At 43.3% G+C, this 12,876-nt stretch overlaps 1 protein-coding gene across 4 annotated transcripts in view; it reads right to left on the bottom strand.

Moving 5' to 3' along the window:
• The window catches only part of LRP6 (LDL receptor related protein 6), a 100,053-nt gene that overhangs the window by 32,798 nt on the left and 54,379 nt on the right, over positions 1-12,876 (bottom strand). For all 4 annotated transcript variants that reach the window (XM_083615502.1, XM_083615505.1, XM_083615504.1 and 1 more), the window contains one exon: positions 11,669-11,840. In XM_083615502.1, coding sequence (XP_083471628.1) covers positions 11,669-11,840 — 172 coding nt within the window. The remainder of the gene's footprint in view (positions 1-11,668; positions 11,841-12,876) is intronic.

Genomic DNA, 12,876 nt, shown 5'->3' on the forward strand with positions numbered 1-12,876 from the left:
GAGCTCCCGTTGCTCAGTCCCAGCTCCTGCCAACCTAGCAGTTTGAAAGCACGTCAAAGTGCAAGTAGATAAATAGGTACCGCTCCAGCGGGAAGGTAAATGGCGTTTCCATGCGCTGCTCTGGTTCACCAGAAGCAGCTTAGTCATGCTGGCCACATGATCCGGAAACTGTATGAAGGCTCCCTCGGCCAGTAAAGCAAGATGAGCACCACAAACCCAGAGTCGTCTGCGAATAGACCTAATGGTCAGGGGTCCCTTTACCTTTATACTTGTAACGCCTAATAAAGGTTTGGTGAAGTAAGTCGTAAGTATGAGTGGTTCTCAGAGCCTATAAGGGAAGTCTATTATGCTTTTCAGGCTTTTTAGTACTTGCTTCTATTTACATGTGTACTTGCCCTATTTAAATGTGATTTCCATGCATGGATTCCTGGTGGGACAAGAAGATGTGCACAGGGAAGAAATCTGGAAGAATGTTACCACCCAGGCAGGCTCATTCTTCAAGCTGCATTGAGGCCCACCAACACCACCCACTGTGCCATACAAAGGGTTGGTTCTCACCTGAAAAGCACCTATTTTAACCATGAATGAGAAGCAAACACTACCAGGGGAGAAGTGGCTTTTTCACACACTTCTTTTGACTGGCTTCAGTTAGCTTCAAAAGCTGTCTACTAAGCTGCTTGGTCTTCTTCTGTTTCCTTTTATTGTACCTTTTCCCTTTTGTTGTATGACACTTTGAATCCCTCCCCTTTTCAGCCGAAAAGAAGAGTATGTGTATACGAAATAGATAGATAGGAAGGTAGGTAGACAGACAGACAAGACAGACAGATATCCCCCAACAGGTAATTTAAGGTTTACTAGGGGCTACTGAGAACCTTGCAATTAATTGGGTTACTAGGTTGCAGCAATCTGCTGTTAACCTGAATTGGAAGTGCTATCCCATAATATTTTTAAAAAGAGGTGGGTCCAGGGTGACAAAATGTCTGTCCATTCACAGTATATTTGGGAAGAAAAGAAAATAAGACAATAAATACACTTCAGTAAATTAGTATTACAGGCTCAGCTATGAATGTTCAGTAACTTTGTTTGAAATGTGCTAGGCAGAGTTACTTTTTCAATAAAAATGAAAAACTCTCAATCTGCAAGAAACCCTTCTACATCCAGCTGGTGTCTCCAGTGGTTTCTGCTCATTTTAACCACTATGTGGTTGGATTTCACATTTTGAGGCCACTCCTAAAACCCTTCAAACCACAGCAACAATACAGACTAAGACAGAAAACAGATGTGACTTCCCCACACTACATTTCTTCCTAGAGTGACTAAGCTCCCCGCAAGGGGGAAATGGCCTGTTTTAGCCATTACAACTAGAATCAGAGAACTGTAGAGCTGGAAGGGACCATGAGAGTCATCTAGTCCCAACCCCCTGCAGTGCAAGAATCTCCAAGGAAGGAGAGTCCACAACCTCCTGAGGGCGTCTGTGCCACTGGCAAACAGCTCTTACTGTCAGAAAGTTCTTCCTGATGTTTGGTTGGAATCTCCTTTCTTGAACTTTAAGCCATTGGTTCAGGTGCTATCCATCTGCAGCAGGAGAAGGAACTGAAAGTTCCAGTTCAGGTTTGTAACATAAAGTAAGTGCGAAACTGCTCTGAAATACATGTGCTAACAGCATACAAGTCATTTTCCATGTAATATTTCTCATTGGAACTTAATCATTCTCTTCTCCCATTATCCATACAATTCAGTTATACTCCTCAATTTTTTTTATATGCCTCCTGTTCTTTTCCAAGCAAGTGTAAGTACCCCCACAGCCCTTCATGATATGCCCCATCTTTTGTGTCTTGTCCACAAACATTTTTTCTGCAATTCTGATTATTATCAGCCACCCAAAGTCTAAATACTGCCTTAAATAACTTTACTATTTTTCCATGTTGTCTCCCTGTGCTTGGATCTCCTTCCTAGGACCCCTTATGTGAATCCTTTGGCTCAACTCCTTTGTCTCCAACTGAAGCAAAGCCTAAATATACCATGATTTGGAGGAACATGTGTGAGCTGCAGCCTCATGTGCCTGCTTCCTCTGCTTCTTCCTCTGTTTTCTGCTTAGCATAGAGAGGTGCTGTGCAGGAGGATGGAGGGGGTTCATATGTATTGTCTCAATTGAACTTCAATATTGACAATTTTGATATTTGAATCTATAAAATTCATTCTTGGTTTGTTCCCCACCTTCAACTGTAAAACTTTTAAATATCCAACAAAATCTCAAGGTCTGTTGGTCCCGCCATGAGTGATTATTACTAGTCAGAGAGACCACTGATTTCAGTAAACCCATGCAAACCAGAGCAAATGGATTTAGGATTATAACCACTGCAGGGGTGGGGGGCTTTAAATAATTTGGAGAAATGCCTACCTAATCACAACCTAATATGCACACTATATACAAACTCATTTGCTCATTTCGAAATAGTCTGACCAGCTCTAGAATTACAATAGTCAGCAGGTTTGGAGTATCTGTTTCGTCTGCATTTTTCCCTTAATACTTGCAGAAGCTCTGGCCCCCTACTAAACCAAACTGTGTAACAGTCTGCTCTCAGTTTGGCAGTGAGTCAACTGCTCTGGCCTATCCATTTTCATCTCTTTTTTTGGAAAGGGTTGTGGAGAGAGGGGGATGGAACAGAGAACAGTAGGTACGACGTGGGATCAATCTTGGTGCATCATAATTCAAATCTCTGAGATAAGGGGGGGGGAGTCTAAAAACCAGGACAATTTCCCCAAATACTTGATATGGGGATGGGTGGATTAAAATAGGAGGCAGAGGCACACTTCACTCTACTCTTAAAATTTTGTATCTTTGATTTCTTGATTGGCTCAGAGCGAGTGAAGACTTTCTTCTTACAACAGTGAGGCAGCCCAGTTAATATTGCCTCTCACCCTCCCCTGAACCCAGTAAGCCAAAGCAGCATGGTGCAATGGCGATGCTTCAGATTTTCCCTCACAGTAGTCAGCTACGGTTTAGGCAGCACTGGGAATTCTGGTGTGTCCAAGTCCTTTGGAATTAAGTCACTGTCCATATTTCGGCAGAGAATGTGGGAACTAATGATGAATATTAAGAGTGTGTTCTGAGGAACACATGATGTTAGATGCAAAAACATAATGACTTCAGTTTTCAAGGCACACCTGATCCTTATCATTGCACACACTACTGTTCCTCACTACACAGTCTAGGATTTATGGAGCTGGGGAAACATAAAATGCCTTGCATTACAAAGAGAAATTTCAATTACGCTTGGAAAATAGTAAATGGAACATTAATGATATCTATCTTGCCCCTCCTAGTTATTGTTTTTTTTAAAAATAATAATTCATTGCTGGCCCTACCCTTGATGTCTGTAGGTTCACATAATCCCATCTCGGGCCCAGAGCAAGTGCAGAACCAGCAGGTGCAATCCAAAACATCCTTGTTCAAAAAGGAATTGTACTGTTTTAAAGGAGTCTTCATATGCTTAGATTATCAGAAACTATTTATTTTACTATTTCATAAACTATAGAAATGTGCTCTGGAGTATGAATATATCAGCTCCAAATGCTCACTAGCCTGAACCTATGCTGGCCAACAACTTACAACAGCTGGCAAGACCTAGACATGGAAAAACGCTTCCTGCTTTGAACTACTGAAATGTGAATATCTAGACTTTGTAAAGTCTAAGAATCACTATTTTTTACTTTAGGCTATATGTTTGTGCATGTTACGAGCCAATGTGCTTCTGTTAGTAGAAGCAGTATCTTTATTAATAAAAACAGAAAGTTGATGCAAAAATTATCTTGCTCTACAAATTACCGTATTTTTCGCCCTATAGGACGCACCGTCCCATAAGGCACACCTAGTTTTTTGGGGGGGAAATAAAGGGAAAAAAATTATTTTCCCCCCCCCAGGCGCGGGGCTGCGGCGGGGGAGGCCCAAGCTTCCCCTGACCCCAGCCCCCAAACAGGCAGCTCTCTGCAAGCCGTGGGAGCCCAGCGCTGGATCCCGCTGCTTGCGGAGAGGTCCGCGAAGCCTGGGCGCGCTGATCTCAGCGCGCGCAGGCTTCGGCTTGCAGGCAACTCTCCGCAAGCAGGGGGAGCGCTCCCGCTGCTTGCGGAGAGGTCCGCGAAGCCTGGGTGCGCTGATCTCAGCGCGCACAGGCTTCGGCATGCAGGCAACTCTCCGCAAGCAGGGGGAGCGCTCCCGCTGCTTGCGGAGAGGTCCGCGAAGCCTGGAGAGCGAGAGGGGTCGTTGCGCACTGACCCCTCTTGCTCTCCAGGCTTCAGCGAAAGCCTGCATTCGCCCCATAGGACGCACACACATTTCCCCTTCATTTTTGGAGGGGGAAAAGTGCGTCCTATAGGGCGAAAAATACGGTACTGTTGTGTGAAATCTCAACTGAACCCAGAACAATTATAGGAGTACACTTCGTTGAAGTGGACTGATAAGCTATAGGTGGTAGATTGGCAGCCAATGGCTTCCTAAATCTGGCATACAAGAAATGGATAAGCACTTGCAAAGTTTAAATTTCTGACAACGAATAAGGGTGCACTTGCCAGTAGACTTAACCTTTAAGCAAACCCTTATTTCTCTGAGTACAATGTGTGGAAGACCCTCTTTCAGGGAGGGAATTTAAAAGGAAAGGTTTTTGCAGTAGGGTAGCGAGCTGGCTTCTGAGGGATTGAATGCATATGTTGAGGGGAAACACTTTCTTTGTGTATAATCATCAAGCTGAGGAAAATAATGGCAGAGCAAGATTCAGACATCTGAGTGAAAAACCCCTTGCTAAAAGTACTAAAAATTAAAGACAATGGGGGTTAGTGTGTTAGTGTTAGGGTGTTAGTGTATGGTTTTCTATCTTGATTGGATGAGAGAAGAACAAAGTAATTAATAGAAAACAGAGAATGGTTAGATAATAAATAGAAAAAGAAAAAGCATATGCATATGCAAAAAGCTGGGAAGTTAGTTGCAAGGGTATATAGCCTGCTCTTAATATGCAAAGATGCACAACACACATATAAATGCTACACCAATGCTGGATACTTTGAAGATGGATAGCATACGTGACCAGCACAAGCAAAGGGGAAAAACCTCACCCCGACTCATATTCAACTTGGAGCAGGGAATGAATAAATATGAAGTCAATTCAACAGAGCATATCATACATTTTTAACCTCATGGCACAGCAGGGGAAAATATGTTTTAAACCTGTAGCAAGTCAATGAAAAATCTTCCCCACTGGTAAGCACAATAGCAGCCATCCAATTCAATAGACGTTTATCAGTGAAACCTGATCGAGATAAATGAGGAAGCAGTTGAGCCACAGCCTTCCTCTGCCTGCTGCAGGCTGCCAGATAAAATGGAAACAAAAGCTCCCTGCTGAACCTCCCCCCACCAGTCTCCATTAGCGCGCACACACACACACACACACACACACACACACACCCGCTGGTGCTTTACTGTCTGGGGGCTATGCAACAGTGCAGCATGAATCAGTAAGCTGAAAGAAAATAATAAAAAACCACATATGCAGCAGTTAAAAAACACATGCAAAATCTGGATTTGCAAGAGACACCCCCTGTTTTTCTAGTGATACGGCAAGCTTATTATATGACTAATACTGCTTGTGCAAAGAAAAAGGTGACTTTATGTATTTTGAAATAACTTCCTATTGTTCTAGTCTATAGCACTCCAAGATTTTATATATTACATGCAAAATCATATAAAACTTAACTGCCTCCAGGTTCATTATAAGTTTTCAGAATCAATACATTGGTACCTTGGTTTACTCTTGCCAACCTAGCAGTTCGAAAGCACGTCAAAGTGCAAGTAGATAAATAGGTACCACTCCAGTGGGAAGGTAAACAGCGTTTCCGTGCGCTGCTCTGATTCGCCAGAAGCGGCTTAGTCATGCTGGCCACATGACCCGGAAGCTGTACACCGGCTCCCTCAGCCAATAAAGCGAGATGAACGCCACAACCCCAGAGTCGGCCACGACTGGACCTAAGGGTCAGGGGTCTCTTTAGCTTTACCTTGGTTTAGAACCATAATCCATTCCGGAGGTCCGGTTGTAAAACCAAAACAGGTTGTAACCCAAGGCGCACTTTCACCAATGGGGCCTCCCCTCCAAAATTGGATGTAATCCAAGAAAATGGGTTGTAATCCAAAAAAAGGACACGCACTTCCGGGTTTGACATGGTTGTAATCCAAAACGGTTGTAATCCAAAGTGATTGGAAACCAAGGTACCACCGTAGTGTTGTATATCACATGGTTACATTGTTATGATGCTTACTTTAACCAAATATAGCAACTTGGTTGCTATATTTAACGTTGGTTAAACTATGCATCATAACAAGCGTTTGAGATGATGCTCTGCCTTCGTAAATTGAAAGAAATTTTCATTCTCTTTTAATCCTACAACCATTTTTGCACACCAAGAAAACTAAGGCAAAAGGAGCTACTCATCCTACTCCAGTTTCTGCTCCCCCCCCCCATGTGACTTTGATGCCAAGACCCCTTAAATCCACAGAGTGATATAGACGTAATGCAGTATGTGGCTTCAACCAGCCTGCTGTGGTAAAATGGGGATTCAAGGGGATATTCCTTTTGCAAGGTAATAGCTGTGTACTATCATCCAGTAGTTCTGCAATGCACCTAGTGATCACCTATTTCTGGACAGTCTATTTATGGACTATGCCAGCAGTGGTGGGCTTTGGGGTCTCAAATTTCAGTGGTGCCCTGTGCCCCCTCCATTCTACATTATAGTTTCAGCACTCCCGAAGCTGCGCGCCCAGTGCAACTGAACCAGTCGTGCTACCCCAAATCCATACCTGATGCCAGTTTCACGTGTGTTATTTCAGTTTCTACATTGATCTGCATTGTTTTAAAACAATAACATCAATTCACATTGTTTTCAAAGCAATTTATCATAAAATGAGCATTTTTTTAAAAATCCTAACAAGAGCTATAGCGCAGAATCTGAAGACGTAATAAAACTGAATTCTGATCCGCGTATTAGTCTTGGAAGTTTGGTTGGGTGACTTAATAATGCAGGTTGGACAAAATCCTCATGTATCTCTAAATGCACTTAGTTTTTATTCGAGGTTGTGAGAATCATAAGAGTAGGAAATTCAGCATTACGGTAGTGCATTAATCTTTATTAGATTAATTAGCTATGCTCTGTTATAGAACAAGAAAAATGTTGAACTTTAAGTAGCAGAGGCACAAGTAGGCCTACAGATCATGGTGAATCAAATTTTAATTTCCTCCTAAGGTGGGAGGATGAAAAAATACAAACAAAGAATTCGTCTTTCTAATGATTTGTGTCCGGTATATAAACACTTTTAAGGCTCTGTGGACAACCAAGGAGTGCCAAGCCTTTTCCAACGGATGTTTTGGATCAGCACAAAAAGGTGGGAGAATGAGTTCCTGTTGAATGTGGAATTTTGTAAGAACTTTTAGTAGAAAGGAGGGATATGTACGCAAGACCACCTTATAAATGCGTTGTTACCGACAAGGCACACAGTTCTGAAGCTCGTCCCATCGAAGTTATCGCAACCAAAAATAGTACTTCAAAAGAAAGGTTCTTTAAGGAGATTTGGCGTAGCGGTTCAAATGGAGGCCGTTGCTGTGCCAGAATGCAAGTTCCATGACGGAAAATGGTGAGTCACTGGAGGATGCTGTAACATAGTTCCTTTGAGGAAACGTTTGATTAGAAGATTTTGTGACAGCGAAGAGCGGCCAGCAGAACTTAAAATCAAAGAAATGGTGGAAAGCTGGCGTTTTAATGTATTAGCCCATAGGGCATTTTGAAGACCATGTTGGAGATAGTGGAGAACATCTGGAACCGTTACTCTGTGTGGCCATAGATGAGAAGCTTTACACCAGGAGGTAAAGGCTGATTACGTTAATTGATAAATACGTCTTGTGGATGGACATCTAGAAGCTAGAATGGTGGAGATAACATTCTCATCCAGACCACGAGATTTCAGTCTATGGCGCTCAAATGCCATGCAGTCATCTTCAACCACTGTGGGACCGAATGAGTCAATGGTTCCTGGCAAAGTAAATTGGACAATATGGAAGATGAAATGGTGGGGCCACTGAAAGAGCCTGAACCTCTGACAGCCAAGGCCTGTGGGGCCAGAACAGTGCAACAAGAACCACCTGAGCTTTTTCCAACCTGATCTTCCAGAGGACTCTCGGAATGATGGCTTGAGGAGGGAAGGCATACAAGAGTTCCTTCAGCCACGTTGTCATTAGGGCATCCCAGGCATCTGATTGGTTGTCTTGGAACCTGCTGAAGTAATGGTGTAGCTGACGGTTTAGCTTGTGAGCAAAGAGATCAACTTGTAGAGGACCCCAGTAGTGTTGAATCTGAAGGAACACCTGTTCGTTGAGTTTCCATTCCCTTTGATTTACCTGGGATCTGCTCAACCAAACTGCTTGCTGTCACTGGTGATATGTTCCGCCGTGAGGCTGAGGAGGTGATGCTCAGGCCCAATTGAAGAGAAGAGCCGATTCTTTCTGGAGAGATTCCAAATGGGTGTCTCCTTAACGAGATATGTGGGCTTTTGTTGTTGAGTTGTCTGTTTGAAGGAGGACGTGATGGACAATCAACAACAAGGCTGGAGATCAACAATGTTCCATCCTTGTAAACTGGTGTCTGTGGTTATCTGAGTGTTGCACGGATTTCTGAATGGAGTGCCTTGCCAAGGATTGGAGGTTTGCACCCACCATAGAATGAGTTGAGGAGATAAAGAGTGAAGACCTGGGGCCATTGTGAATGATTGCCCATTAATGTAGAAGTAAAAACCACTGCAAGGTTCTTGCATGGTGTTTCGCCCAAGGTATAATCTGAGAGGATTACATGCAGAGACCTAGAATTGTTGACAGTTGTTTGACCTTCATCTTTTTTGTCTTTAAGATCAAAGCTGCCGCTGCGGAGATTTTGCTGATCTGCTCTGGTGAAGAGCCACAAGACCTGAACTGTATATCTAGCAGGGCTCCTAGGCGAATAATCCTTTGTGATGGAACCAAGCATCTTTTTTTGTAGTTGGTCAAGAAGCCGGGAGACTAATGCCTTGAGGGTGATGTGCAAATGGAGATGAGCCTGTTGAAGCCTCCGAGCCTGTTGCCTGGAGGAGCAGGTGGTCTAGGAATGGATAAATATGAACACCTTGTATACGCAGGTGCGCCACTAGGGTGATCATTATCTTTGAGAAAACTCGGGCAAAGAGGGTAGACCAACAGGGCTGGTGGGAAAAGAGGGAGCCCATCCCTTGCCCAAACCCCCGGTGAGCTGCTGCCGGTCCACATCGGCAACAGCGCGCACGGTGGAGCCGCCAGGCTGACTCGCGAGGAGGTCCCTAAAGGCAGCGCACCTCGGGGGAGAAGGAGGCCGAAGGCGGACCGATAATCTCCACTCCTTGGGGAGGGAGGTGTGCGCAAAGCAAAAGGAAACTCAACCCGGATTGGGCTCACTGCCACGGACTCCACTCCCTGCACCCTCTCGGCTCTATCCGCCACAGGATCCTAAGGACAAGTGACACCCCCCTCGCGTTCCTCTCCAAGTCCCAACAGGGGTCTCTCCAAAGTGCGCTCTGGCGCACGGCAGCTGGCATCTCTTGTGCGTGTCTCTCTTTCTTTCCCTCCTTCTTCTCCGGCACTGGGTCCCTCTGCCGCCGCTGTCACTGCAGCATCAAAGGCTGTGCTGCTGCAGCAACCACCCCCTTCCCTAGTACCGGGAGTCGCCTGTGCAGCCGCCACTCCAGGCCCCAGAGCAACGCCAAGCGGCTCAGCCCCAGAAGTGACTGCCGTGGCATTCCCTCACAGGGCACAGGACGGTGTGGGCAGGATGCAGTAAGGGTTTTTATACTGGGTAGTAGATTGCAGCCTGGTTTATTGCTTTCATTTTATGGATCAATGGCCTCGTTAGATAATAAAATTCATGTCTAATTGCTGTTTTAGGGGTTGCTTTTCATAGTCTGGAACAGATTAATCCATTTTCCATTACTTTCTATAGGAAAGCACGCCTTGGTTTAAGTCCGCTTTGGTTTAAGACTGGACTTCAGGAACAGATTAAGTTTGTAAACCAAGGTACCACTGTACAGTGGTGCCCCGCAAGACGAATGCCTCGCAAAACGAAAAACGCGCAAGACGAAAGGGTTTTTCGGTTTTTGCGTCGCTTCGCTAGACGATTTTCCCTATGGGCTTGCTTTGCAAGACGAAACGTCTTGCGAGTTCTTGCGAGTTTGTTTCCTTTTTCTTAAAGCCGCTAATAGCCACTAAGCCACTAATAGCCGTGCTTCGCAAGACGAAAAAAACCGCAAGACGAAGAGACTCGCGGAACGGATTAATTTCGTCTTGCGAGGCACCACTGTATAGATATTTGCGTAAGACTCAAAGACAGGAGTTAAAACTAAGGAAGACTAAATAAAATAAAGCAACAATAAAATGAGATCAAAATTGAAAACGTCTTTGCTCCTGCCTGAGATCATGTGAGAGGATATACCCAATCCACTGTTCCCAGTGCCCCATGAAATAAATGTGTAGAAACACCTGTTGATGCTACAAGCTAAACCACCATTCAGCTTTTTGTCTGAACTTGACCCTGGTGCAGATGCAACACCAAGCCCCACAGTATGGTTTGTTTCCGAACAGCAGCAGGAGTGGAGCAAAGCACTTGTGATTTCAGTAGCATGCATCAGCACTTAAATCATAGTTCAGTCTAATTATGGTTTCATGACATGCAGACCAGGTCATTGTCAGAAGTACCACAGGAGTGGAAAACCCTGCGTGCTTTTTCAATGGCATGGAAGTAGCTGTGGACATAGCCGTAGATATGCACATATATTAAGGGGGTCTAACATTCAGCCAGGAACACAGGAAGAGCAAGCAGATTGCTTCATATGCAAAAGTAGAATTTGTAAGAAGCAAACCTACAATAACTAAACAATAGGAATTGCTAGCGAAGTTCTCCTGAGCCAAGCTTGAAAAAGAACTTTGGGGTTTATAAAAGCATGCCTCAAAAGAAGAGGATATTACAAGACTGCCAAATTCTCCTTTGGGAACGAATGGAGCCATCTGTTTCTGTGGAGGTGGAGGAAAGGATTCCAAGATGATGATAACCTTTCTGAACCTTCAGAAGAACTCGGGAAATTTCTGTGTTTATCCCAGGGGTGCTTCTCTACTTTCAGAATTTCAGTCAATGTGGGGTTTTATACTCATTTTAGTCTACAGCTTTAAGAGCTGTGTGTATGAAGCAATGAAGTTCAGAACTGGGAGCCAAGCTGGTGAAAAAAATGCACAACAGCTACAGCAGGTAAAAGCTACGTATTTCTGTGAAATGACAGTAATATCTAGCACTTTCCTTGTGAATACACTCTGTGTTTTATATATTTGTTCTGACTCACCAGCACTGACCTTTTATTCAACAGAAAATAAAATATAATTTAGATAATCCTTAAAGGGCTCAGAGAAAGGCAACAGAGAATGCTGATATTAAAATTCACCAATAATTAATAATGATCCTGAACTAGCTATTTCTAGTTGTACTGCTTAATGAGTTTTCAACACAAATTCATCATAGGCTGTCTCAGGAAGCTAGCAGCAAATCTGGGATTTTCGATTGATATAAAACAGAAATAACAGACCTCAATTTTGTCTGTTTTGGCATCTCCCCAGTATATCTTGTTTTCAACATAATCCAGAGCCAAGCCATTTGGCCAGCCGAGAGAAGTATTCACCAACACAATTCTGTCTGATCCATCTAATGCAGCTCTCTCAATCTTTGGATTCTCTCCCCAGTCAGTCCAGTACATATAGCTGTAAGGAGAAACAGAAATGTTGCAATAAAATGCTATCATCACACACACAAATAGTCATTTGTTTGCATTTTAGCAGGGTTGATAGGAATTTGGGCTGTGGCCTTTGCTTTCTTTAGCTAAAGAGATTCACTGAAACAGATTAATTAATTTAAACTGCTTTGCAATCTGATGTAAATTTCTCATAAATGTATAACCTAGAAGTGTATACGCATTGAGCAGTGTGTGGTCATCACTATGAACACACTGAAAGAGATATCAAGTAGATGCAGTTCTTTCACTTTTTAAACACACGAGAGATTGGGGGGGGGGGAGTCTCCCAAATGGAAAGTAAAGTGTTTTAAATAGAACAATATTTAATGCTTACAGGCTGAGACTTACATCTGCTTATGTTTACATTTTTAAAGACAGAAAGAATAAAACTGCATATAAAGCATATGGGAGATCAAGTGAGTAGCTATTCAAACACTCACTGAAAAGTAATTAAGGAATTACACCATACTGTCCTAAAACATGGTCAACATGTCATCTATTGAAAAGGTTCAGGGCAATTTAAAATCTTTTCATGTTGTAAGCCACCTCGAGCATGATTTTAACTATGGAAAGGCAACATGCAAATAAAATGAGGATTAAAAATTGATCAAAATAATTTTAAAAGAAAAAAATGCATCAATGTTAAAATTTTGTTAAACCACTCCAGAGATTTATTACAATAGAAAACAGGCAACTCCCGATTTAGGTGCGTCCAAATGAGGCGCGATCACACGCCCCAAAGACATCGTGAAAAGGGGTGGGGCAGGCTTAACAAGGATTGCCTGCATATTAAAGCATCCCATATTCCAGAAAAACACCTAGACCCACAGAAACAGCGTACAAATGACTTGGCGATTGTGTAACCAGATCAATTCTCTGCCTGGACTTTTCTGGTACTGTCTCTTTACAGACTCAGCCAATCATTTGTAGATTGATTGACTGCTAGAACTATTTAGGAAGCTGACTAGGAAACACAGGCAGGGAGTTCACATGAAAATCAAAGC

Source organism: Podarcis filfolensis (assembly GCF_964270895.1).
Source record: "Podarcis filfolensis genome assembly, chromosome: 5".
Lineage (NCBI taxonomy): Eukaryota > Metazoa > Chordata > Lepidosauria > Squamata > Lacertidae > Podarcis > Podarcis filfolensis.